The 25,255-nt window shown below is 40.6% G+C and overlaps 1 protein-coding gene across 1 annotated transcript; it reads right to left on the reverse strand.

The window, feature by feature from the left end:
• Positions 1-2,326: 2,326 nt before the first annotated feature.
• Positions 2,327-23,311, reverse strand: nucks1a (nuclear casein kinase and cyclin-dependent kinase substrate 1a). The gene is made up of 8 exons (XM_061041416.1): positions 22,972-23,311; positions 15,546-15,592; positions 14,931-15,024; positions 11,304-11,350; positions 11,027-11,179; positions 8,037-8,186; positions 5,955-6,107; positions 2,327-5,298 (listed from the first exon to the last, which is right to left on the reverse strand). The coding sequence occupies exons 1-8, from the start codon at positions 22,986-22,988 to the stop codon at positions 5,045-5,047; spliced, it is 915 nt and encodes a 304-aa protein (XP_060897399.1). The 5' UTR covers positions 22,989-23,311; the 3' UTR covers positions 2,327-5,044.
• Positions 23,312-25,255: the final 1,944 nt, after the last annotated feature.

Here is a 25,255-nt window from a genome sequence, read left to right on the forward strand (position 1 = left end):
TAAAATGGATTTTCCAACATTTAGTGTCCCCTTTAGCCTCTCTCTTAGTTTGTGCTGTCTTTAAGCATCTTAATCTGTATATTATAATCCTAAGAATATACTTATATTTATAGCATTTATTTATATTTATAGCATCCCATTAATCCAGACATATATACCCAATAATTCACTTTTTTTAGTCTACATCTGTAAATTTTGTAATTACTGTACATAGCACAGATTCTTGCACTTTCTGCTTATTTGCACTTCTGGTGAGATGCCAAACCTCATTTCGTTACTCTACACTTGTATATGTGTAATGACAATAAAGTTGACTCTCATGTCATCATGATATCATACTGACTTATACAATATAAAGTATTTTATATTTGAACAAATGAAAGTGAAGACAGCAGTGTTGCTCTGACTTGTGTTGGGACTGAGAGCAGATGGTGATGAATAAAATCAGATCTGCTCACTTTCTTGTTGTCAGCATGACGGCCATGTTGCCGGCTGTCTGGTTTCAGGACATCTCTCTGTCGGAGGATGACCTTAGCTATCACTTAGCTTAGCATGTGAGCAATACTCTGAGTGAAGTGACGATTAAAGTGATGAAGAGCCGGTTCACACATACACAACTTGTGAGATGAAGCGCAGAGGGGGACTCATTCATGCCTTAACAAATAAACCCAGCGCTGCGAGATAAAGAACAGAAATCTCCTGTTAGCATGAAGGCTAACCATCACTGGTCAATGCTGTTTCAACACAGTTACTTGAAAGGAAAAAAATCCTGCACACTGCTCCGACAGAGGGACCGAAATGTTGTGATTTTTCTAATAAATTTGTGATACTTCACAAGAGTAGTGTGCAGGATTTTTTCTTTTCCAAGTAATCGTTTTGTGGCACTACGCACCTCCCCTATGAGATAGTTTGATGAGCGAACACCTCCTTAAAAAAAACTTTGTTTCAACACAGTAAAAGAGAGTTCTCCATCGGTCTCATCAATCTATTTTTCACTGTTACACAAAATAAAATAAAATCACCTTTATTCCAGAGTATATTGACCAAATTGAGAAATGATATCACAACTGGAGCCGTGTGTAAAGATGATCGAACGTGTTGGCAGCAGGTTGAGGGAGTTTAAATTCCACACGTATCATACTATCCATCATGACGTCCACGTCGATGAATTTAAAACAAGGAATCAACTGGTGGCCAGTAGAGCACAGGTCACTGTGTCAGGCATTTTGAGTCATTGCAATCAATGGACTGAAAGCTAATCCATTGAATCAGTTTCATTGTCGTACACTTCAATGTATTTGTTCTTCCTTTTGCCTCTTGGGAGCAGTAACTCTTCAAACATCCAATTCTGCTGCTGCTGAATTAAAACTTCAAACATACAATTAAGAAACATGTCATAATCATAGACTTACACATTTAAGTTTAAGGTCATTTGGCTTCCAATGCTTGATATTGTTGGTATGCATAGTCTTAAACGAAATGGGAAATGAACTCGAGCTTTTAAAGCCTTCTGACGACTCAAAGCTCTTTTTACACCACACGTCACGTTCACCTATTTACACATTGATGGCAGAGGCAGCTTTAAAAAGTAGACACCAGTATTAACTAATCTTAGCCACTGACAAAGCAGCAGGTTCAATGTTTTGCCCAAGGACAATTCAACATGTGACAATAGGAGCTGGCAAATCGACGCTGAACTTTCAGTTACAAGAAGATCAACACTCGTAAGGCTAAACATGCCTTAGACTATTTTTTTGAAAACGAGGAAACGGCCTGTTTGTTCATTTAAAGAAATAAGGACTGTTGTCTATTATGGCATGACGGATGTTCTAGCAGACTTACAACAATCTGTATCCTAAAAACTCTGAGCTTTGAGCTGTTATATTCTTTATTATCTTCACCAAACAGACCAATTACATGTTGTTAACTATATTTTGTTTGTGTTTGGATCATTACACACTGATTGAATTCTATTACCTCTTTTAGTTTTAATGTTAACTTGTTTTTTATTGGGAAACAAGAAACAGAATCAGAGGTTTTCCTTATTTTCAAACCAGTTGCCTCCATTAACCACAATGCAACTGTTTATTGGTCAGACCCTTTCATTTTAATGTATTTTTCTCGTTTCTCAGCGAACAGATTCTGCAGTGCAGTTTTCATGTGAAGATGGAAGCAGCAGCAGTCTGTTCCATCAGATTATTATGCTGTTGTTGCACACAGCGCCCCTTAGTGGCAGCCACGGTGAACTTCTGCTCGTTCTAAACCAGAGAAGCTACCGGCACATTACAAAGAGCTTAATGTCACAAAACAAGTAGTTAAATCCGTATAAAAAGTAGGTTGCCTTTATTAGAAGCTGGGAAACCAAAACATTATCAACATCATTGTTGTTAATACTTTTTTTTGTTAGACCACAATATTGCCATCACCAGCATCATTTCATCATCATCATCATCATTGCTTCGCACTTCTTTTCCACAACATGCAAAAGGTTCAAGAGTTCAGCGTTCCTTTTTCACACTACTGACAAAAGCTTCTCCTCTTGGTCTCCTGTAAAATCACAACTTGGCTTACATTTACATGGCCAGTACAACTGAAGGTAGATAGAAAAAAAACACACATCAAAAAACAGTACAACTGAAGAGTTTGAAGGATGGATGTTAAGAGGAGAAATCCACAATGCCATGTGCCTCCTGTGAGATGATGGAGAGGACCCTCGTTCAAGCCCTCCATGCTGTGAACTACAGGACACTTTTTTTTAATACTACTGCATTCAAAGTTCTCTGAACTGAAGGTTAGTAGAAACACACTTTTTACCCCCTTATTTATATTCAATCATCTTAAAATGACTGGGAGGATTGGTTGCCAATTCAGGATCTGAAGGTAGAAAAACTAACCTGCTATTAAGGACATTTGTAAAACAACTCAATGTGCTTCTGAACCAAGTACAGGTTCCACTGTGTCCTGTTCACATCCAGGACTGATTTGCACTGCAGCCTTGGGACGGATCAGATCTCGTCTTTATCCTGACCAACACCTTAGAATAATATCCCCAAGATCACAATAGCAACCCTTTTCTTCCTTTTATGTTTTTTTTTTTTTATTTGACATCAAAATACTACTCTTTGCAAAAAAGGACAATCTCACAAGTGCTGCACCTGATGTCTGAGTCACTAGTTTTGAGATCGTTTATGGCTTTGGATGTTCTGCTGATCGTACAAATTGTTGACTTGTGTTAAGTCTACTCTGCTGCTCGCAGCAAATATCTAAAACATGAGGACAGGATACATTCTCGGGCCTCCAACGACGTTTCCAAAACCACTACTGAAGCTGAACTCAAAAATTAAGGCTTTAAAGACAAATGAATGCTGCTTATTTACCGAGCTGCCCACTTTGTTTCTTTTGTCAACTCGTTTCTGAGCATCAGAGCTTCATCTCTCTTTAATCCAACGTATCTGTTGTGAAACAGTAATGGATGAACAGAAAGCTCCAAGAAACAGATGGATGGATATCAACAGTAACCGTGAAGCTGATGGGGCCGGGAGAGGGACGGAGAGGAAATGAATGAAAGGACAGAAGAGTGGGGGGACGGCTGGTCCGACCATCCGGCAGAACAGATTGGATAGGGTCAACGTTTTTTCTTTAAAATCAAGATACATTTTATTTCTTTTCTTAAAAAACAAACATTACAAAAAAATCTGAATAGAGAATTAAAACAATGAACCAACAGGAGAAAAAACAACATTCATTTTCTTAACTCTCGACAGAAAAAAAAAAAGAAAGAAAAAGAAACATCTCTTCTTGCATTTCTTCAAAATCAAAAACAAACAAAAAAAAAAAAGGACAAATTTAGGGGTGCCTGGCACAAGGGATTGAATGTTCAGAAGCAGCCATGCAGGGAGGCGGGGATTGTGTGTTAAAAAAAAAAAGAAAAAGTGTCATGAAGAGTGGTGCTTCAGCCCAACATATGACAACAGGAACTGTTTTACATAAGCAGCGGATTGGCTGAGAAGGAAAAAAAAAAACAAGCCCTCTTACAGGATGTACCCCTACTTGAAGCATATACATTTAAACAAGTCAAATAAAAACACACAAGCCGGCTGTTAAAGGTGTGATAGTGGCGGTTCAAATTGTAATGAGCACTCAGGTGTGAGCCACCGCCACTCAGACAATCTACAGACCGCACCTTTAAGTTTACAAACTGACCTACGAAGCAGCAGCTACTAGTGGATTACCTTTTAAAATAACACGCTTTATTTAATTCTCCACGAAGCCACAATATACCAGTTCAGGGAACAAAGATGAAACAATCAGGGAGAGCTTAAAAAAAAAAAAAAAAAAACTAAATAAAAAGACATTGTTTTATCTGAAAGAAGCGATTTCAAACAGTTATCTAACTAATGTCACCCTGTTAAAAAATGATGTTGGTTTAAAAGCATAAAGTACCAAAGAGAGGGTGAAGGCTGAAGCCGTGTGTGTGTGTGTGTTCATGTCGCTTTATGTTTACAGCGCTGTCGTTACTGATACTGAGGCGCTCTGGACAATTCTCTCAGTAGTCGTCAGGAAAATAAAACAGGAGAATATTAGTCTGGCAGTTGTCTCAATTATCACAGGAGGAAAAAGAGAAAGCAAAAAGTGAACTGGTTTGATCACCATCAGGATGGATGTTTGCGAGCTCTGAGCTTGTGGAAAGGTTTAACAGTATGATGCAGAATGGAGATGATGGAAAAAAAAAAATAAAGGAGGCTGGGTACGGCTGAATGCTGAGACTCAGGTGTTGAAAAAGGAAAACAACAATCCTCACTGACACTGTTTGATCGCGTGAGAACAATGTCTTGGTTGGAGAGGGGTGAAGCAGACCAAGAAGAAGCACACCAAGTCCAAACCATTGAGCCAGGCCACCAGGAGAAAAAAAATAAAATAAAACGGGGATAAAAAACCTCGAACGTGGAGCAACAGAAGAAAATAAAAACATTGAGAAGAGACAGAGAGAGAGAGAGAGAGAGAGAGAGAGAGACAGAGGATGGGCTTCAGTGGGTACCATCTTCTAGTCTTCTCCAGACGGTGCCTCCTCTTCTGAGCCGTCCTCCTCCTCTTCCTCCTCCTCCTCCTCATCGCCGCCTCCAGCCTCCTTTGTCGTCTTGGGGGCGGGGGATGTCTCCTTCTTCTCGGCCTCCTCCTCCTCTTCCTCCAGGGGACTCTCTGGCTCCTCGTCCTCCTCCTCTTTGGGTGAGCTCTTCTCCAGGGCCTTGGCAGCACTGGGGCGCCCCTTCCCCTTTCCTTTCATTGGGCTGGGGGTTACTGAGAGGGACGAAAGAAGAAAAAGAAAAACTTCACTCACTAGTAAATTACAAATATCTTATTTAAAAGTCGGTGTTCAGGGATTCAAGAAAAAGAAAATAACATAAAATCTTTTGACCGGGGGCGCTGATAGCCTAGCAGTTATGGCGCCTGCACCATGAACGGAGGCTAAAGTCCTCGTCGCATCAGCCTCGGGTTTGAATAAGACCTCGGTCCTTTGCCTCACGTCTTTCTTCTTTCTCTCCTCCAAATGTTTCTTCTGTCTCTCTTTAGCCTCTCCTATCTAATAAAGGCAAAAGTCGCCTTTCAAAATCTTTTAATTGAAAGCGCTCGCCACAGAGGGGCTCCCTACATAAGCCCCTGTAATCTTAAATGGTGTTTTTTTTTAATCTAAGAAATAAAACTGTCACGTTTTTCTTTTTGAAAGCGACCTCACTTGAGACTTCTTCTAACATTTGCCTGCCTGGAAGGTGACCTACAGTTGGATGCATTGTATGCCCATACACATTGACTAATTCTCAGCTCGTAGTGGGTCCAGCAAACTCTAGAAAAGAGAAAAATAAGTGAAGTTTCTAAAGGAAATGCAGGTTGGAGGGCCTGGGGGTATCTACACATGTAGAATTTGCCCTTGCCTAGTCTGAGGTCGGACTTCTCACCTGTGGCCTTTAGTCGGGGTTTGGGGCTCTTTTTCTCCTTCTTGTCCGGCCGTCCCCGTCGAATCACCTTCTTGCCTCTCTTCTTGGAGCGACCGTAGTCGCTGTCATCATCATCCTCCACCATGAAGTCCTCATCGCTGCCGGACTCGTCAGCTGCACACAGAAACACGTATGGGATGTGTTAATGTAGAGGTCGTGATGCTCAGAAGTCTAAAACACGATGGCTTTGATGATCAACAAATGCAACAATGACCGCTCGTTGATTGTTCGACGGCCTTTATTTCACATAGAGATTATTAAGCATTGATACTAAAAAAACATTGAGGTATCGGTATAGCTCTGATGATATTGAGTTAGAAAGCTGCCAGAAATGAGCCGGTTATTGTGCATCAAAGCATGACTTAAATATTGATTTAAGGGCCGTGCACTTTCTACCTTCTGTGTTAGTTCAATAACTACAATGTAGTGGGGGGCGATATGACCTCAGATTCAGGTATTACAGGTCACGCATATGTAAAGATATTCACGCACTATAACCCCCCCTGTCTTCCCCTTAAACAAGCCGTGTGATGGGATACCTAACTCCTTTCTGTGCTCGACACTGTTCGGTGTTTTAGTATTTACAGAAAACCTTTTGACCACGAGTCAGAGCCACAGCCTGCTTCTTTTCATCATCTTGTACTTAAGACAAGGGAGTCATCATTTGGAAGACACATTCAGCAAACAAACACATGATGGCGATCAAATCCATTACAGCAAATAGCCCATGTTAGCCCGAGAAGGACTGAAAAGACAAGTGCTGCAAGCCACACTCACTAAATGTTGCCGCAACTTGAGGAGGGGAACATACAAGGTAACCAATTGCTGTGCTAGGATTCGCCATCACGTTAACTTTTGACACTTGCACTTGACGCGAGGAGGACAGTGAGCGTGTGAGGCCGCTGGCTCTGCTCCGAGTGTCAGAGCGAACATGCAGAAGACTGTCTTAAATCTGCACTGTCCTCTGTCACAAATCACCATTTACGCTACTTTTATGTCAATGCAGAACATTATACTTGTAAAGAAATTGACACCAGTTTACCGCCAACTTCTACTACAACGACAAGTGTGCATGAAACATACTTTACTGGAACGCTTGCTCGACACTGTTTACAACAGTCACAACAACGTCCACAACAATAGTGCAGCCCCACACACCCAGTTTGGGCCATGGCAGACAACATTTGGGTGTGTTGAATTCTGAGTTGAGTACCACCGGTCTAGAGTACGTTTTAAGTTAAAACACATGAAGCTGACTGTGTTCCAGTAGTTCATACAGAAACAACACATTAGCCATATGTCATCATCTACCTATGTGTGCTGTGTGGCTGCTGGGAGATTTCTTAAATGTTGCATTTAGTGAACCTGTGGCCGTTTTCGAAACCGCGTACTATACTACTAGTACGTACTGATTTGGCCAAAATGCAGTATGCAGTATGCGAACAAATGCGAGATCCGCAGTATGCGAAATATACCCGGATGTCATACTGATTCGGGAAAAATTTACAGTATGCATCGGACCAGTCTACCTCGCGTACTGTCTCCCAGAATGCAAAGCGCCAGGTCAATATTTACAGTCGTAATGGCGGAGGGCAGCTTGTCTCCTTCTTCTTATTGCCACATTGTGGGCATGAACCAATGACAAATATGACATTTTCAGATATTTATGCGTCTTACCACCTGAGATGTTCCTGCTTTTTCAACTGTACGATGCATGTGCCACATGTGCCACAAGCTGCTGCAATTACTGGCTTGCTCATATGATTACATATTATTCACAGCTGTGTAAAAATTAAACCTGAATGCTTGAAAAATATACATGATGGGCCATTGTTTACTTCCGCATTCCAGGACCGGAAACCAGTTTAACCGGACCAAGCATACTGCAAAATAACCGACGACTGGCAGTCATACTACATACTATTGTTGGGTTAGGGTTAGGGTTAGATAGTAGATCTACTGATTTAGATAGTAGTATGTAGTACGCGGTTTCGAAAACAGCCTGTGTGTTGTTGGATCAGTGTTAAGAGCAGTTGTACATACGGTCAGCATAAGTTTCCTCTTGGTCTTCATGCTCCTCGTCCTCGCTGCCTCCGTCACCCAGCAGGATCTCCCTCTGTTTGGACACGGCCTTGGAGGCGGCCTGACGCACTGTACGCTTTCGACTCACTTCCTTTTCATCATCGCTGTCTTCTACTCGGAAAACACAAAGAGTTACAGAATGACTCACAATCTTAAGAGGTCAAAAACAAACGAGATTAACTATGCTAATCATGAAATGCTGAGGCTATAAACAGGTCTATACCCGGTCCACATGTTGATCTGACATATTATTGTTTTTATTCAACACATTTTATGCAGCTGTTTTCCACTAATGTCTTCACACACTGACCCCAATTACAAAATACACAACAATATAACTGTGAGCTGATTGTTTTGTTCAGAATGTCTTTTATTTTAATACATAAAATGGTTCAGTGATTTTCTGCTTTTTACCCCTAGTTTTCCAAAATGTGACCGTTTTGAAACATTGCTACAACCTGCTGAAACAGAGTCTTCTTCAGTTGCCTAAAACTCCAACGTCTAATACATTAAAGTTGATGAGAGCTACGAAATACGTGGCTTTTTTTTAATGATAAATTGGATCAAGCATTAAACTAGCTGCAGACACATTTTCAGTCTGATCTAAGTATCTTATTAGACCTTATGGGGACCTTCACATTGTTCAGACGGCATGTGTGCTGGAGCATGAAACCCCCCGGATAAAGAAACCCAAACCACAGTGTTGACAAATCAACTGAATTTCGATGTAACAGCTAGTTCTCCACGGTTTGTAACATCAGATGATTTTTGGACTATATCGTTTTTCTCTACCGAAATATGTTTTATTTTTATTTTACATACTTTATTAATTCCTGAGGAAAATTCTGGTTTACACTTTGTTATTAAGAGACATGCTTCTCACACACATAGGCCCGAAGTACACACACACACACACACACACAGGACCTGTGGACATGCATTAGTGGAGAGATGTTAGAGTGGGCATCTTGGCTGTACTCGGGTAGAGTCCTGGCACCTCTCCAGCTACCAGACCTACTTCCCATACTTTGGTCTGCACCAGGACTTAAACCGGCAACCCTCCAGTTCCCAACCCAACTCCCTACTCCCTACAGACTGAGCTACTCCCTACAGACTGAGCTACTGCCACCCCTACTCTCTTATATTTCCTACAGCTTTCAGGGTGTTCCTTTACCGAACAGCCATCCTGTTAACCACTGCTGTGTATGCATTCTCGCTCGCTAAGGCAGAAATGGATTACAATGGCTTCGAATGGAAACAACACTTTGTCTGTGTAAAGAAAATAAAGCTGTTGGATTTATTTGAGGTTAATGATTCATTTGAAAGTTTATGAGGCTGAAATATAAAGACAATTATGGTGACAGAATAAATCAGCCACATTATTATTTATTTTAATTTAGATACTCTTAAAAAAAACCTTCAATGAATACAGAGAGAAGATGCATATTGAATGAGGATATAGTTAGGACCATCATTAAGATGGCATGCCGTCAACATCTATCACTCAGCTCAGCAGATGACAGTGATTGATTGATCGGGCTCATCAATCCAAAATGATTAACGCAGTGATAAATCAAAGCCCCATGTCACACTTTAAAGGGAATGTTGGAGACAAACAATTCAATCAGTCACAATCAGCTGGTGGTGTGAGAGGAATAAATAAAGAGCGTGACAAAGTACATGCAGAGCAACCGATCAATAACACAAGCTTTAAGGCGTTTTTAAATGTACATGTAAACACTCTGGTACAGTTTGAATAAATACAAACAACTCACTGTTTTTCTCAGTGATGAGCTCAAACATAAAATATAAGATATTTTCCTGTTGTCTTGTTAATATTAAAGGATGAGTAGTCTGTTTGTTTTTATAAGAAACATCGTTGTAAAATGCATATTCAGCGAGGATTCTCCAAGATTTTAATTTCATCTTATTTTTAGGACAATGTGTAGCAGACTGTAAAGCAGACTTTTGAAATATCATTTCAAAATCAAAAATGGTGCAAATTGGAGCTGGCAAATGCATGGATTTCAATTCCTACCAACAGAATTATAAGCAACTTGAGTTACTCTATATGCTGGTCTCAAGCAGGGCTGAGGACGCAGAGGTCTGGGAAGCTCACTTTTATCTAATATTAACTCTAATTTGAAGCTTATAGCCTTCAGCAGTCCAAACTACCACTGACCCAAGAAACTACTTTTAAAGCCTCAAGTTGGGTAGAGGAAATTGGTAGAGGCTTGTGAATCACAGATGGCGATCCATGAAGATCGCTATGCTTTACATGGTGTTACTTTACAGACATCTGTAAACACTAGGGCTGGGAATCTTTGGATGTCTCATGATTTGATTCGATTTCGATTCTTGGCGTCACGATTCGATTGAGAATCTATTTTCGATTCAAAACGATCCTGGATTCATGATTTAAAGTCTATTTTCGAATTAGTACTTACTTCAGGATCTACTCCATTTATCTGTGAGACTGGCGGAATTTCTTGCTGCCCCAGTCGGCATTCGACTGAGTTAAAGAGCTCGCATTAGCACTGAGCAGGAAGTGATGAATCTATTTAAAATCTCAGAAGATAAGAATCTAGATTTTAACAAATAGATTTTTCCCACCTCTATTAAACACTTCACACGTTAATAATCGTCACCTTACTGTTCTCTCAGTCTGTAAAGCTACTGTTAGCATGATCTTAAATGGTACACCATTTTAATCCATCTTTATAAAAAAAAACTACAGAAAACTAGACTTACACATTTGCTTTATGAAATGGATCAAATTCTCACAGCTAACAGAGCACTGACGTATAAAGCATCATTTAGGTCTCAAAATTTAGGGCTCTAAAGTCAAATATAACTGAGATGTGAGACGCATTAGTTCACCAGTGTTTTGTCATCTTTACCCCTGATGGAAAAATAAAGATCATTATTACATTTCAGAGATTGTTTGTTACCTGCAGCCCGTTTTCTTTTGGGCCCCCTCTTGCTGGGCTTCTCCACCTTGGCTTTCTTTGCTTTCTTCCCTCTTTTCTCTTCATAGTCACTTCCTCCATCTTCTTCTTCCTCCTCTCCAAAGTCATTGTCCTCTTCCTCGCTGCCAAAGTCATCTGCAGCAGCGATACAGAGGGAAGTCAGCGAGCCTGCTCTCCAGCGCTCAGTCACCACACATCAAATCACTCATGTTCACATAAGGAAGCGAAGACACTCTGGATCAGACGTAGGCTGACTTACCTGCTGAATCATTTTTGGGTTTTGTTGGCTTGTCATCAGACTCCTCACTGAAACAAATACAAGGGCAATCATTAGCAAAGGGAACGTGAACAAAATCACAGATATATTAATCCTCAGAAAGCAAAAAAAAAAAAAAAGGATGTGAACCTTGACTAAGACATTTTCACAAAAAAGCTCAAATTTGTTATAACTCCAATTTTTCAAAGATGAATTTAAAGTGATATCGACTCCTCTATTATTTATTATGTGATGTGTGAAAAGATGTAAAACGCAAACTTTCTCCTGACCCTAAACCATGGTTGCCTTTAATGATTGATTGAATCTGCATGTGCTGCTGACCATAAGCTGTTTCTCAGTCACCATTTGCACTTGTCATATTAAGTGTCTCCATCTGGATCAAATCCGGGTTGCGATGGAAGCCTGTTAATGAGATTAACCCTTAATCACCCGTTTCTCAGGTCACAAATCTGACCTGGTTATGCACAATCAGGCTCGACTTTAATGCACATTAAGTCGTTAACCAGAAGAATCATTCTAGCACTTGAGTTCTGTGGAAACAACACAAAGAAACCAATGTTGCTCAACAAGTCAACATCAATAAATACACTCAAATACATGATGAGTCAAACTGATACACAATAAGATAGATGGTTAATTTGCTGCTATTACACCAGAGTATATAACTCCTTTCACAGTCTGTCAACAGCAGTACATGATTAAAGTATGCATGACCATCAGGCAGGGTGTCAGGCCCCGAACATATCCAAGAACTCAGTCAATTGAAGACAAAAGTGACTGTAAAATATTGCAATTACTTGACTCCTTTGAACCTCTGTGACCTTCCCAGAATGAACAAGCACCCAATTGATCTACTGAGATGTTAGCTCCGCATGCAACAACGTCTATGCCTTTGAGGAGAAACTGTCCAAATGATTTTCTGTTTTATGTATTCCTTTTTGTGGCCCTCTCTCAAACACAGTTTTGTTTTATTTGACTGTTGCATTTTTTCTCTTTAAAACCAGTGATGTTGCTAAGCAAGTTTCCTACAAATTTAGTCGTTTCGTACCATCCTCATCTCTAGACAAGGTCTACCAGTTGTTTTCATGAATGCAACGCTGTTTTCTGAGGACAGCACCCAGTGATTTTGGTTGTTTCTAATTGCAATTACGGCATCGTGCTGATTTGGTGGCTGCGCTGCGTCGTAATCAAAAAGGTAACAAGGTTTCTGCGCAGAGCAGAAAGGCTGCAGGCACGGGGGAAACCTACCAAGAAATGTCAAAGAAATTAAGATATAGCTTAGAGAGCTCGGAGTGCATGTTCATCCTGTGGAGGGAACATTTCTATGAGACAGCCGTCACCCTGTCTCTGCTCACAGTGGATTTCATAAGCATCTCAGATAAACCTCAGAGTTATACCGAGCAGCATGAGTTAACATGCTTTATTTTTTATTTATTATGATTAAATGTCCACTTTTCATTTTCCTTCTGCACCTCTGTCCATACGCAAATGTTCTGCCTGTGTCTCTCTCTGGCCCGCGCTGCACCATTCATTAGCAGAATGTAATATCTTAGTTACAGCATGTTAGCATCTTTTTTTTTTAAAGATTTCGACACGCCAAGTGGTATAGAATACTATATATAGTATGAAAACAAAAACTTGTTATTGCCACAAACAGTGACACCAACAGGAAATGTTTAGTATATAAAAATAAGTTAATAGCTTGGTATCTTCAAATATAAAGAGGAACCATGAATGAAACTTCCGAGTATGCCAGCCCAGGCACACAGAGGACCCCTACTAGATATTAGAAAAGGAGTAAATCACAAGGTGCACCTGCGGATGTTTTACTGCAGTTCTTCTCCCTCCCCCACAGTTCCAACCAGCTGAGTTTCTCTTTTCTCGACACTCTTGCAGCTTTCCCCCTGCTCTGCCTGACACACTGCTATAGCACACCTGGCTGTCTACCATCCTACGATGTATTTGATCAACTACCCTCTCTATTTCCCCTGCTCTCTACCTGAGCCTAACTCCCCTCCTCTGTTTGCACCTGCAGTTCCACATCCAGCTGTTAACGGTGTCTGCTTCTGGTGGATCAGGGCCTGAAAATCAGTGCAGTAATTTTCTAAAGACCAGGTTTCATTCTGGCCGTTATTTAAGAGTCAGACTTTGAGTTTTAGTGACATTATAGAAATGTTAACCATTTATAGATTTAGTGGACCACAAATCAAAACCTTCTTGTTTAGTTTTAATCTGTAAGGGCGCACTCACACTAGGCTCAGCTTCTCTGTGCCGCGCTTAACCCCGATTGGCCCCTTCCCCATCCCCCGCTGGACTGCACTCACACTGCTCCAGGACTAACCGGGCCTGAGCACCTCTTGTAGCTTAAATAACATCGTAATACAACACATGCATGACTTTAAGCGATCATGAAGCACGGGGGGGGGCGCGTGGAAGGCTGTCCACGATTGGAACCCATGCTTGTGATTGGGCAATAACTGTACCATGCCGTGGCACACCTTACAACCGTGCCAGGGCCAAGGAAGTGTACCATGCTTGAGCACGGGTCGAGCACTCAAACTGGTCAAATGAACTGGACTTTGAGGGTGAAGCGTGCATTGGGCACGGTACAGATTGCCTAGTGGGAGTGTGCTCTGAAAGTCCTGAAATTTAGTCCTTACTTTAAGTCAAAGCGATTTCTCTCTTCTTAAGGAATCAGAAATTGATATCGAGGCAACAGGTTGTATTCGATATTTTTCTAAACGTATAAACACTTGTAACACCTTTAACATCGAAAGCAGTAAACATGCATATTAATGCAGATGTATAATAGCCCATAAAAACCCTCACAGAGAACATATTACCGCACTACTTTAGATTTAACCTACTAAACTGCATTTATTTTACATTTTTATAAAAGGGAAGACTTAGCCTTACAAGGTTATTAATATTATGATGCCACACAGACCTTAGGTCAGTATCGTGTCAGCTCACGCGTTCTCTCTCTCCCTCGCTCCACAAAAACACAAACACTCGATCCTCCTGCTCTTTGCCAGGCCGCGCACACACACACGCAGAAGCATCTCTTTTCTCTCGATTGTATTATTACAAACAGATTAGACGTAAAAGATTTCCAAAAAGACAAACCTGGACCCCAAAGCAGCTCGCTCTCTTTAAATATGTACCTCATCTTTATGTATTATCTGTGTAAGATAAGGGAAGCATCAGCTACAGCCGGACATGAGTCCACAGTACTTCACTTCTATCATTCCACATCTTTCGTTAGCTGCTCTGTGACTGTACTGAGCTAACGCCAGCTAATTTTTTTTTTTTTTACTCAATATCAACTTTCACTGTCGTCCATGAATGTTTATGTCGACCACTGTAGGTTTTCTATGTGGTCTTTTTTTTTTTGTTTGTTTAAATCTCCCAGAACACTCAGCGTAAATCTTTTCGTGTGTTTTGTTTTATTCAAACCTCAGAGCCAAACGCTGCCTCTCTCTGCATGGTGATACATCAGATTTATTTCTATATCTGACAACCGTACATGTGTCGTGGTTTCAAGAGGAGGACCCCTAGGCTACCCAACTCACAAAAGAAGATCAGGACCCCAAACATACAATACATTACCTGTCATCCTGTGAGTTCTTTGAGCGCTTGTGCTTGGGCTCACGAGGGGCTGTGGCGCGCACCTTCTTAGGCTTACTGTCACCGTACTCCTCATCTACAGGGAAAGGGCAGCGCGTTAAGTTTTGGACACACATGCTACCACACACAAGGACAGTTTCTTATCTGCTGTCTGTCCCAAACAAGGCATTACATTCACGCCCGAGTCGAGTCTCTTGGCTAGATCTTTTAAGGTGTATTTTGGGGGGTTTTATGGCTTTATTTAGAGATAGGACAGTGGACAGAATAGAACCGAGGAGAGGAATTGGGGAATGACATGGGGGGAAAGGGGGAAACGATTTGGACTCGGGCTACCTGCTTGGAGGACTATAGCATCCGTACATAAGACGCATTTAATACTAGGCTACGGTTTATTTGACCAAAACGCTGATAAAGCAACATCAAGTTTAAATTCATGACTTGTAGATTTAGCCTTTCAGTATTCATAACCAGAGACAACTATCCATGGATTCTTCCTCAAAATAAAAATCTTTTATATCATATCAAAGCAGCTGTAATTTTATACAGATGGCGCTTCTTCACTGCCAAATACTGGGAAGCCTCTGTAGCCTCTCTTACCTGCATCCGACTCGTTGAATTGCGAGTAGTTCACCACCTTCCTGTTCCTGTGAAGAAATACACACACATCGCATCAGATAACACTCACACACAACTTCTCTGTCTGCATCAGATTTAAGGCATTTCAAAAAGGTGCTCACGGCTCATAGAGGTTGACAACAAAGCTTTGATAAATCAGGTAATATACATGTAACAAGATGGCTGTTTGTGGTTTACGTCTGAATTAGGTTATTTGGTTTGAGAGGCCACAGACTGTCTCCCGTTGGGGGCACTGAACTGGACACTGGTCCACCTTCTACAGTTTCCAGGGGTAATTTGGCAAAGTGAATGAAAAAGCTTCAGGTGGCAAACATGAGATCAGGTGACACACACCTCTAGAAGCACTATTGATGCAGATTAAAACACAGAAAACCCTTTTTCAATTTACGTGAGTGAATAGCAATCTACAAAGCAAAAAGAGTACTCTGACATGAATCATTTGGCACACTGGTATCTCATGCAGCGATGACTTGAAATAACCGGGGCCACCAAAAATCATTTTCAAGGAAAGCAGATCCTAGACTAGATGACTACTGTTGGAGTGAATCTGTTGTGTGGTGAGAACAGGAAGTGAGGGGGAGGAGTAACAGTGTCATACACAGGTGCATCTCATTACAAATATAGCCAAACATTTCCAGCCTTTTTTTTTTTAACCTTGTTTATGTGTTACAGCTCAGCATCTCAAATATTAGAATAAAAAGATGCAAATAAAAAAAGATTAATATATAATGTGTACCCTTCTGAAAAGTATCTTCCTCAATACTTGGTCAGGGTTTCTTGTGCGAGAATGACTGCATTACTGCCAATGTCGCATGCGTGGAGGCAATCAGCCTGTGGCACTGCTGAGGAGTTATGGAGTCCAAGTTGCTTTGATAGCGGCATCCAGCTCGTCCGTATTGTTGGGTCTCTCATCTACCTCTTGACAATTCAGGTCAGGCAAATTGGCTGGCCAATCAAGCGCAGTAATACAATGGTCAGCAAACCAGTTACTACTAGTTTTGGCACTGTGGGCGGCAGGGACCAAGTCCCGCTGGAAAAGGAAATCAGCGTCTCCAAGAAGCTTGTGAGCAGACTGAAGCATGAAGAAGTGCTCTAAAATCTCCTGGTAGACAGCTGCGTTGACTTGACAAAACACATTTGACCAACAGCAGCAGATGACATGTCACCCCCAAATCACTGACTGTGGAGACTTCACACTGGACCTCTGACCTAAAACCCCCCAGAGAATTTATTGGGTATTGTTAAGAGGAAGATAAGAGTCATCAGACCTAACAATAAAGACAAGCTGACGGCTGTGATCAAAGCAACACCTCAGCCGTGCCACAGGCTGATTGCCTCCATGCTACACTGTATTGATACAGTAGTTTGTGCCTAAGGAGCCACGACCAAGCAATGAGTGCAAAAGGTACATACTTCTCAGAAGGTCCTAGGGACAACAGATGGGATTCAAATAAATGAATAACCTAAACCAAACTAAATCCAGGTCGACATTTCTGTTTCAGATCCTTTTTGGTTGATCTTATGTAATATTCTAATATTTTGAGATACTGGATTTTTGATTTCCATGACCTGTGAACCGTTATCATCAAGACGAAAAGCATGAAGAGGCTTGAAATATTTCACTTACAGGTAATGCGAAATGAATCTAGAATAGATGAAAGTTTAACTTTTAAGGTTAAAATGTTTTACTTTTCCACGATATACACATTTTTTTTTAGATTCACCTGTTCTGTTTACAGGTGATTGGATGAAAACAGGCACACATGCAAACACTCACCACAGTAATAAACACCATATCTGCTCAAATGCAGCCAACTACATACACATTCACAAATCCCACTGTGACATATTCACTTTGTAACCAGCTCCACTCTAATGAGTTACTAATCTATGGAAAACAAAGTGTGTTGACACAATTCATCACATAGGGAGGATGAATATATCACAAAGTTTAGCACACTGTGTTAAAAATGACGCGATTATGACTTTCTGCGATGTTTTACAAACACCGAAATAGATTCTTAAAGCGCGGAGGATTGTGCGATTCATTTTCATGAATGGACAGTCATGTGGCTGGTTTGTTTTCGAGGAAGCGTGCCAGATAGTGAAGTACAGGTTTCTTTTGCTCCCTTTGTGTTGCCTCTCTTTTATTAGAGAAAAAAAAGCTACTTGTCTTGTGTTGTGTATGTACGAGGGACGAAAGGAAGAAATAAGCTGAACAGCATAAAGAATTGCAGGTGCAGAGCAGAGAGGCCACATACAGCAAACAGTATGAATCAAGTTAGTGTTTGTTTTAAGAGTAGCCCTCAATTGATTACATAGTGCTGTGTTTGCTATGCTTGCATTTATTATTAGCCAAATCAAAAATGTGCCAAATTAACAACCATGCATGCAGCAAAACAGAGGTAGACTGCTGCCACTTTAATATCAGGTTTATCTAAAGAAATATTTTGATGTCATGTACACAAGAGTTTCCTTGAATAGAGTATCCACGCAGTATCATAATTATGTTCCCCTCGTGACTGATGGCGTCCAGGCAGCCGTCAGCAGCTGTTGGGGCAATGTCATAGCTCACAGCTAACGTATATGAAATGTGCTGATCTGCCCGACCAGAATGCTCCGGTCGACTGTAAGAGCTATGATCGTGAAGAGAAAGCCCCCAGAGGCGCAAAGTCACAGTTTGGCTGAGTGTTGAAGTGTTGGCAAGTAATGTAGGTTATAAAATCGTCAATAAAACTGTATCATCAGTCACTACAGCACTCCGAACTTCCATTGCAACCAACATCAGCACACACACGGAGTATGAGGAGCTTCACAAGCTCTTTTACAGATTTTAATGGGACGGTGGCTGTGGTATTAGTTTGTGTTCCAAGTAGTATCTCTCACTACTAAACCCTTTTCACACATACGGAAATCTCCTGAAAAACTCCGGAGAATTGGCTACCCGGAGGTTCTTTAGGCTATGTGAGAAGTTTCTAAGGCCAGACCCCTAGTATTTTATCTGCAGAAAGTCCGAGTGAGCCGATGTCTGAACGCGGCAGCATATACTCCGGAGATTTCACCTCGAGCCAATGGGACCCCAGTGACGTTTATATACAGTGACTGCCTAAAGTGTCTGCACGCGACCTCTACGATCTCCGTGCGCGTAATTAAACGGCTGCATTATGTTTTCTGTTCGTCAGTATGTTGTTCTCCTCTCTTTTGTGGATGTTGTCATTCCGTTGGATTACACATGGCATTGATATAAAGGCAAATATTCTCATTATAACGTCGTGTAGCGGACTCTGTTGCTTCGGCCGCTACTTCCGTGTTGTTTATTTACGTCACGTCTTACCGAAGGAAATCCCCCGATCCCCCACTGCGAAGAGCATATGTGACCGGCTAGGTCGGGAGAATCTCCAGAGCGGTCCTCCTGCAATTATCTAGATATTATCCGGCGTGCACATGTGAAAACGGCTCTAGTTTTTCAGCTGAGATTAGAGATGCACCGATGGCATTTTCTTTGACCATTCTTGTTTCTGGTCGATACAGATTTCTGTTTTTTTTTTTTTTTTTTAAATCACTTTAATAACAGAAAAAACTAATGAATCTTTGGCGCTTCTCCTTTTAAGGAAATTAATGTTTATTCGAAATAAAACACTGGCTGATAAATGACAGTGCATTACCAATTAATCTTAAAAACTGCTCCAGGTTACATGAGCATCTCTCATTCTCACTCAAATTAACTTCCACTAGAACATTTTCAGTGTCAAACCCTTTGTTAACTTTATTTTCCTTTTAATTTTTTGACCTTATGGAAGCTTAATAAAGTAAAATAAATTATCTTCTGAAACAAAACATTATTGTTTTCATTGCTCTTCACATTTTAGATTCAAACAGCCATCATTTCCCCTTATCAGTGCAAGGTTTTTAATTTAACTCTTTAATAAATAAAATTACAGAAACAGAAGTTTACTGCTTCTTTCTCTTCCGCTGAATTTTCTCTGACTCCTGAAGTAATGAACACTTACAGACTCTTACCTGTCTGCCTCTTTTCTCTCTGCCTTGGTGAATATCTGTGTTTGTAATTTTCCTCATGTTTACATCCTTTAATTATCAATATTTATCTTTAATAAGTTCTGTAAAGAGATGCTTCTCACACATCAGGTCAAACTTTTTAATAAATCACCCATACACTGATGTTTTATCATTGAAGTGTCCCTTCGTAACCAAATTATACTAAAGGAATATTAATTAAACATTTAAATGGCTGTGCTCCCCGGCAAGCAAGGCAGAGAAAGTTACAGAGCGACAGCGGGTTTGCCCACGTATGTAACAGGCAGCGCAGACGCCAACCACGGGCAGAGATGTTGACGGGTGAGAAATCCCAGGAAAACGTTTTGTATTTATCCTCCTCTATGTCAAACCTGCGTGTGTGCGAGTCTGAGATCGCCACAAAAATTGGCTATACCTACGACGCCCGGCCGGTCACTATTCCGAGCAGGCGGAAAACTGTCAGATCCCGTTCACATGCCTTTTCAATCTATCAGTATTCCTTTAGCTTGGATCATCAATATGCAGGTAAACATCCATTTAGCTCTACATGATCCCTATGAACTGCCCAACAACTCCGTGCTTGCTCCTCAAGTTGCTTGTAGGAGGTCAAACAAGGCAGAGTACGATAAAGTAAGACATGGCCCAAAGTCTGTTACCGGGAGAACTTTCAAGAAGTCCCCAAAAAGTTGGCCTCCGCGCCCAGAGGCTATAATATTGTGAGACCATAGCAGATGGCGTCTGGGATTGCGAGCTCCATCATTCATTAGCTCTGGCAGACCAGCTCTGCTCCCTCCTCTTGAGATGTCTCAGTCTGGCCTAATTACAGTGAGGCCAATCACAACAGTCTTTCAAATATGGGTAGTTGTGAAATTAGCCAGGTCTCATTTCAGGGACTACGTCCTGCTAAACGGCTCATTTGAAGACTGATTGCGTCACAGCAGTACATCAAACGCTGTCCTGGGCAACCAAGAATGTACCCTTTGTGGGCCCAACATACTGTACAACAAGATTAATTGATTTTCAAACGCCTGACAAATACTTTTAAATTGCAAGTAAATTGTCACCTCAGTCGCAAAAGCTAGCGATATGAATATTGAAATACGAAGAGGCATAAAACTTTACACTCTCTTTTGAAAAAAAAATAGGTCAAGTTGGTTATGTTAACTAGTTCAGGTGCAGTTGTCAACGTTACTAGGTAACAGAAACAAAGTGATGAAAGAGAAGTTCAGGAACAGGTGGTCACTCAAACAGGAAGTCGCCTGGTTTCGGTTCCTTCACAGACTTGGTCCTTCTAAGAATGCTAGCCCTGAATTAGGGCAAAGCTACTGTGGCATACAGAGGAGCTTTGTCGAGTCATTACCCAATGAGAATTGGTTGTTTCAACTAGCCGCCTGGCCTAGTAACCTACTGCTTCCTCAGGTTTTATTACCCAGATTGATGTGAGCATACAGAGGCATGTTTATCCTTACCCATTGGTAAAAGCTCAATGATTATTAAATAGCTAAGCAGATAACACACTGCTATCTGTTCTAGCAATGCACGGCCAATAAAGATACTGACACCAAGAAAAAAGCCATTTCATGTTAGAAATAAGTATTTGTTGGTGGACACAGCATGTTAGCAGTGTCTAGAAGCCATGATGTTCCTAACCTCAGCCAAGAAGATTCATCAATATTAATAGGATTGCTCACTAACACCTCCCTGTGCACACTCTGACCGTGCTCTCATTGCAAGCTAGCATCACAACAATGAAAATGTTGTTTAATAGTATAATTTATGCAAATGGATTGTACTGTGCTTGACCAGCTTTTTTAAAAAATAAAGTGAGTTAGCTTTATATATTTGGTCGAAGTGGAAGTCCCCAAAAAGTATCAACAACTAGGATTACTCGGTATGGCAAAAATGATTATCAAGATTATTTTGATTGATATTGAGATCAGGATTATTAAAAACAAAATTACTCGCTGACTTCACGACATCTGGGAATACATGCATTTATCAAACTTAAACTATTTTACACAATTTCAACACTGAAAAACAATCAAAAATTGAAAATAAATAAGTGAAAAATATAAATATATATATATAATTAATGAATTAAAATAAATTAGGCTAACTACTTTTAGGTGCTGTTGATCTAATCATTTGGCCAAAATATAACAATAAATACTTTAAAACACATGGCTAAACCTATGGACAAAAGAAGTGTAACATGCTGCATACTATTCATCATGATTACCTTGTTTCATGGTCAGGAAGGCAAAAGTTAAATTTAAAATCTTGATTAATTGCACAGCCCAATCAACAACACATTTTTTCCCCCATAGAATTTTATCTTATTTCTTACCTCCCATTAAATTTTACACAACCCCTCGACAATTTTAAATAAATGAAATCTCAATTTTTATTTTATTAAAGCTCTGTGAAATGTTTGATTGATAGCATACCTTGACTTCTAATCAAGTTTGTTGGACGAGTTAATTTGAATTAAAATTAAAAAGAAAAAGAAGTGCCTGCAGATATCTCCTGCATTACAATCAAAGTGGGAATCTAACATTGGAGGGGGGTGTGGTAACTTTATGTAGTACTCCGCCCTCCTGTGACATCAGCCAGCAGTGTTAATTTACAGCCAGCGCTTAAAATGTAGATATCCGCGTTCAATTACTTTCCCAGCGACAATATCTTGAAGAAAAACACGACTTGAGTTCGTAAAGAAACCCGCAAAATGCATGCTTAAATCGGGATTAAAACGCAACACAAAGAAGTCTACATCCGCGACATAACCTAGTCTGCGCGGAAACAAGATCAAATCCGGAGGAGGCCGACACCACCTCCTTTTTTTTTTTTTTTGGTGGTGGGGGTTGTATCGTTTTAGAGCCTCTCCTGTTTGAATGGGGTAGCCATATTCTCATTCTCAGCGAGAGAGGGAAAATATTATAAAAGGGCCTAGTAAAGCCCCCTTTGAGTGAGCCGTAAAACATAGCTGTTTAAAAATCACACCGCCTAATTTTTTTTTTCCGCTTGGCCTACATAGCAGAGCAACAATGCACATCATGGATCCTTTGAAAAAAAAAAAAAAAAAAAAAGCAAAGGAGAGACACGACACAGCGGCGGGCTGTATCTCCACAAGACATGGCGAGCAGGGATCCATGTTAGAAAAAAAAAGAGGGTGCACACGCCAAGAGGGAAACACACCACACGCACACTCTCCCATTATTTTTTCATGAAATAAACACATCCCCAGCTCATAAAAAAAAAAACAGCATGGTCGAGCCGTGCATGTTATTTGCAATGGCTGCCAGCACGTCGTTATTAACTTACGCAAAGCAGTGGACAGAATTAGCACACCTACCTCACTGGTCTTGACATTTTGCAGGAATACTGTAGAGGTTACGGATGTAAGAAAAAGGGGAGGGGGGAGGGAAGAGAAGAGAAAAAGCACAGGGGGAGAAAAAAAAAAAAGAAATATAGATTCCCGCTCTGCAAAGCACCGAAGGGGAGCTAGGTTGACGCACAAGTCCACCGTCCGAGCTGGTGCGTGAAAATAAAAGTAGGGCAGCGACCTTTCCTCCTCAAGCAAATATTCTTAATTTTTTTTTTTTACCTTCAGCTACTCAAAATGGTGAATAAAACAAACTGAAACTGCAGCCTGTGTGCAACCAAACCCCGCGGCCTTGAAGGGGTGGTTCCTCCAGGACAAGCACCGCCCACAGGGGGCCCTGAGAGGAGCAGCGCGACCCCCCGCTTTCCCCCATTGGCTGATTTAAAGAACCACTTCCCTTTCTATTTGTTTCCTGAGCTGCTCGTCGGGAACACTTTTAGCATAGAGTACCCCGCCTCCGGTAGCAGGCTTGGTTGAGGCAGCACTGGTAAGAAAACAAAAAGAGGCCCTCAGGTTTGATGCAAACATGGAATTCAGTTTGGGTCCCTGAAGACCAAAAGGCAACATTGCAATTACACGTAACAACATGCACACAGATCATGCTCGTGACGGTCAGATTGAATGTATCTCACTTAACAGATTGGCAGAGGTTATGTTATAAGTGAGACTAGCCTGCCTCTGTTTCACCTGGCAGCATGATACAGGCAGCAATGAAGTATACCTTTACAGCTTTACATGCTGTTATAATATATTCTCAGTGACTGTTTTTTTACACAGGTACAAATAGTGTTTTTTAACTCTACAAAAATACATAGCAGAATTTCCCAATGCCAAGTTTCCAGCCTTCGTTGCACAACATTTATTAAAAGGAGAAGCCTGTTATTCGGTCTGAATGAGTCTTTTATCTGCAGGCCTTTTCTCTTGACCCTGACCATGGTTGAATACTGGTACACCGCTGCTCCGCTACAATATGAAGGGCTGAGCATGAGCTTTGTTTCAATAATACATGTTTCTTTGTATATGATGCATGTTTTGTTTCTAGTGTAATCCACATATTGCAGTTAACATGACTCATGGATTGATAAGGGGATATGTAAATCTAAAGTTTACAGCGTTTACAGTACGTCCTCTACAGTTCAGACTTCTATTGGCCTTTCAGGCAAAGCTGAAGCTGGGGGCGTTCAACGTGCTCTGGTCAGCATCATCATAATGCTAAATATTGTACTAATTACATTCTTGCAAGACCAGGAACCGGATGATCTTAGAAATAAAAGTTGTCTGTTGATATTAATCAAGTTGTCGGGTTGTTAGGGTGTCTTTGACTTGTGCTCTAGCTGTAGACATCGTTTGCCTACGTTGTAAAATATTACATATTGCTGTGCTACTGCATCAAACAAATTCCATCTCTTGTCTTTATGTTAAATATGAATCAATGTAACAGAGAGCATCAATTTAAAGATTTTTTACATCCAAAAATGTCAGAATTTTTTTCTTTTTTGTTGTTGAAAACTGCTAATTACATGGACTCCGAGGGGAAATCAATTAATTTCCAAACTTCAAACAAAAGATTAGTTAAATTTTTTTAGAAATGCGCCAATGTCTAAAGGTACACGCTGGTCATTTTATTCTTGTTGGTCATTCCTCTGTAGACTGCGTGAACTGCACATACCGGAGGAATCCTTTTTAGCACATCACATAGGTGCATCCTTCAAGCTGACTTTTTTCAAGAGGTGGGGTAAAAAATCGATACAGTATAGTATCGCAATATTTTGTGTGGCGATATTATATCGTCTCATGGCGGCCAAGTATCGATATTTTAAATATGATATTTTAGATATGCTTTTTTTTTTTTTTTTTTAACTGCTGAAGGTGTTGCACAATTCATTTTGAACAAGTTGCATTGTTAAGAATTCATGTTCAAGACATTCAATTAGACTGAAATACAAATAAAAAGACTGAAGTGAGATGAACAGACTGAGAATTGTATCTTATTTGACAAAACAGTTCTTGATTTAGTTTAGTGTAGTGGACATAATATGCAGTTAAAACGCTTAATTGTAATATATTGTATCGTAATTCTCAGCATATCGCAAAAATGTTAAAAATCGCAATAGAATCGTATCGTGTCTCGAGTATCGCGATAATATCGTATCGTGGGGACTCTGGTGATTCCCACCCCTACTTTTTTCCATCAGTTTTTTTGGAATCATTTAGTTATAGTTATGAGTTAATGTATGTCAATGGTTTAAGTTCA

The sequence above is a fragment of the Labrus mixtus genome, chromosome 7, assembly GCF_963584025.1.
Source record: "Labrus mixtus chromosome 7, fLabMix1.1, whole genome shotgun sequence".
In the NCBI taxonomy this organism is placed as follows: Eukaryota; Metazoa; Chordata; class Actinopteri; order Labriformes; family Labridae; genus Labrus; species Labrus mixtus.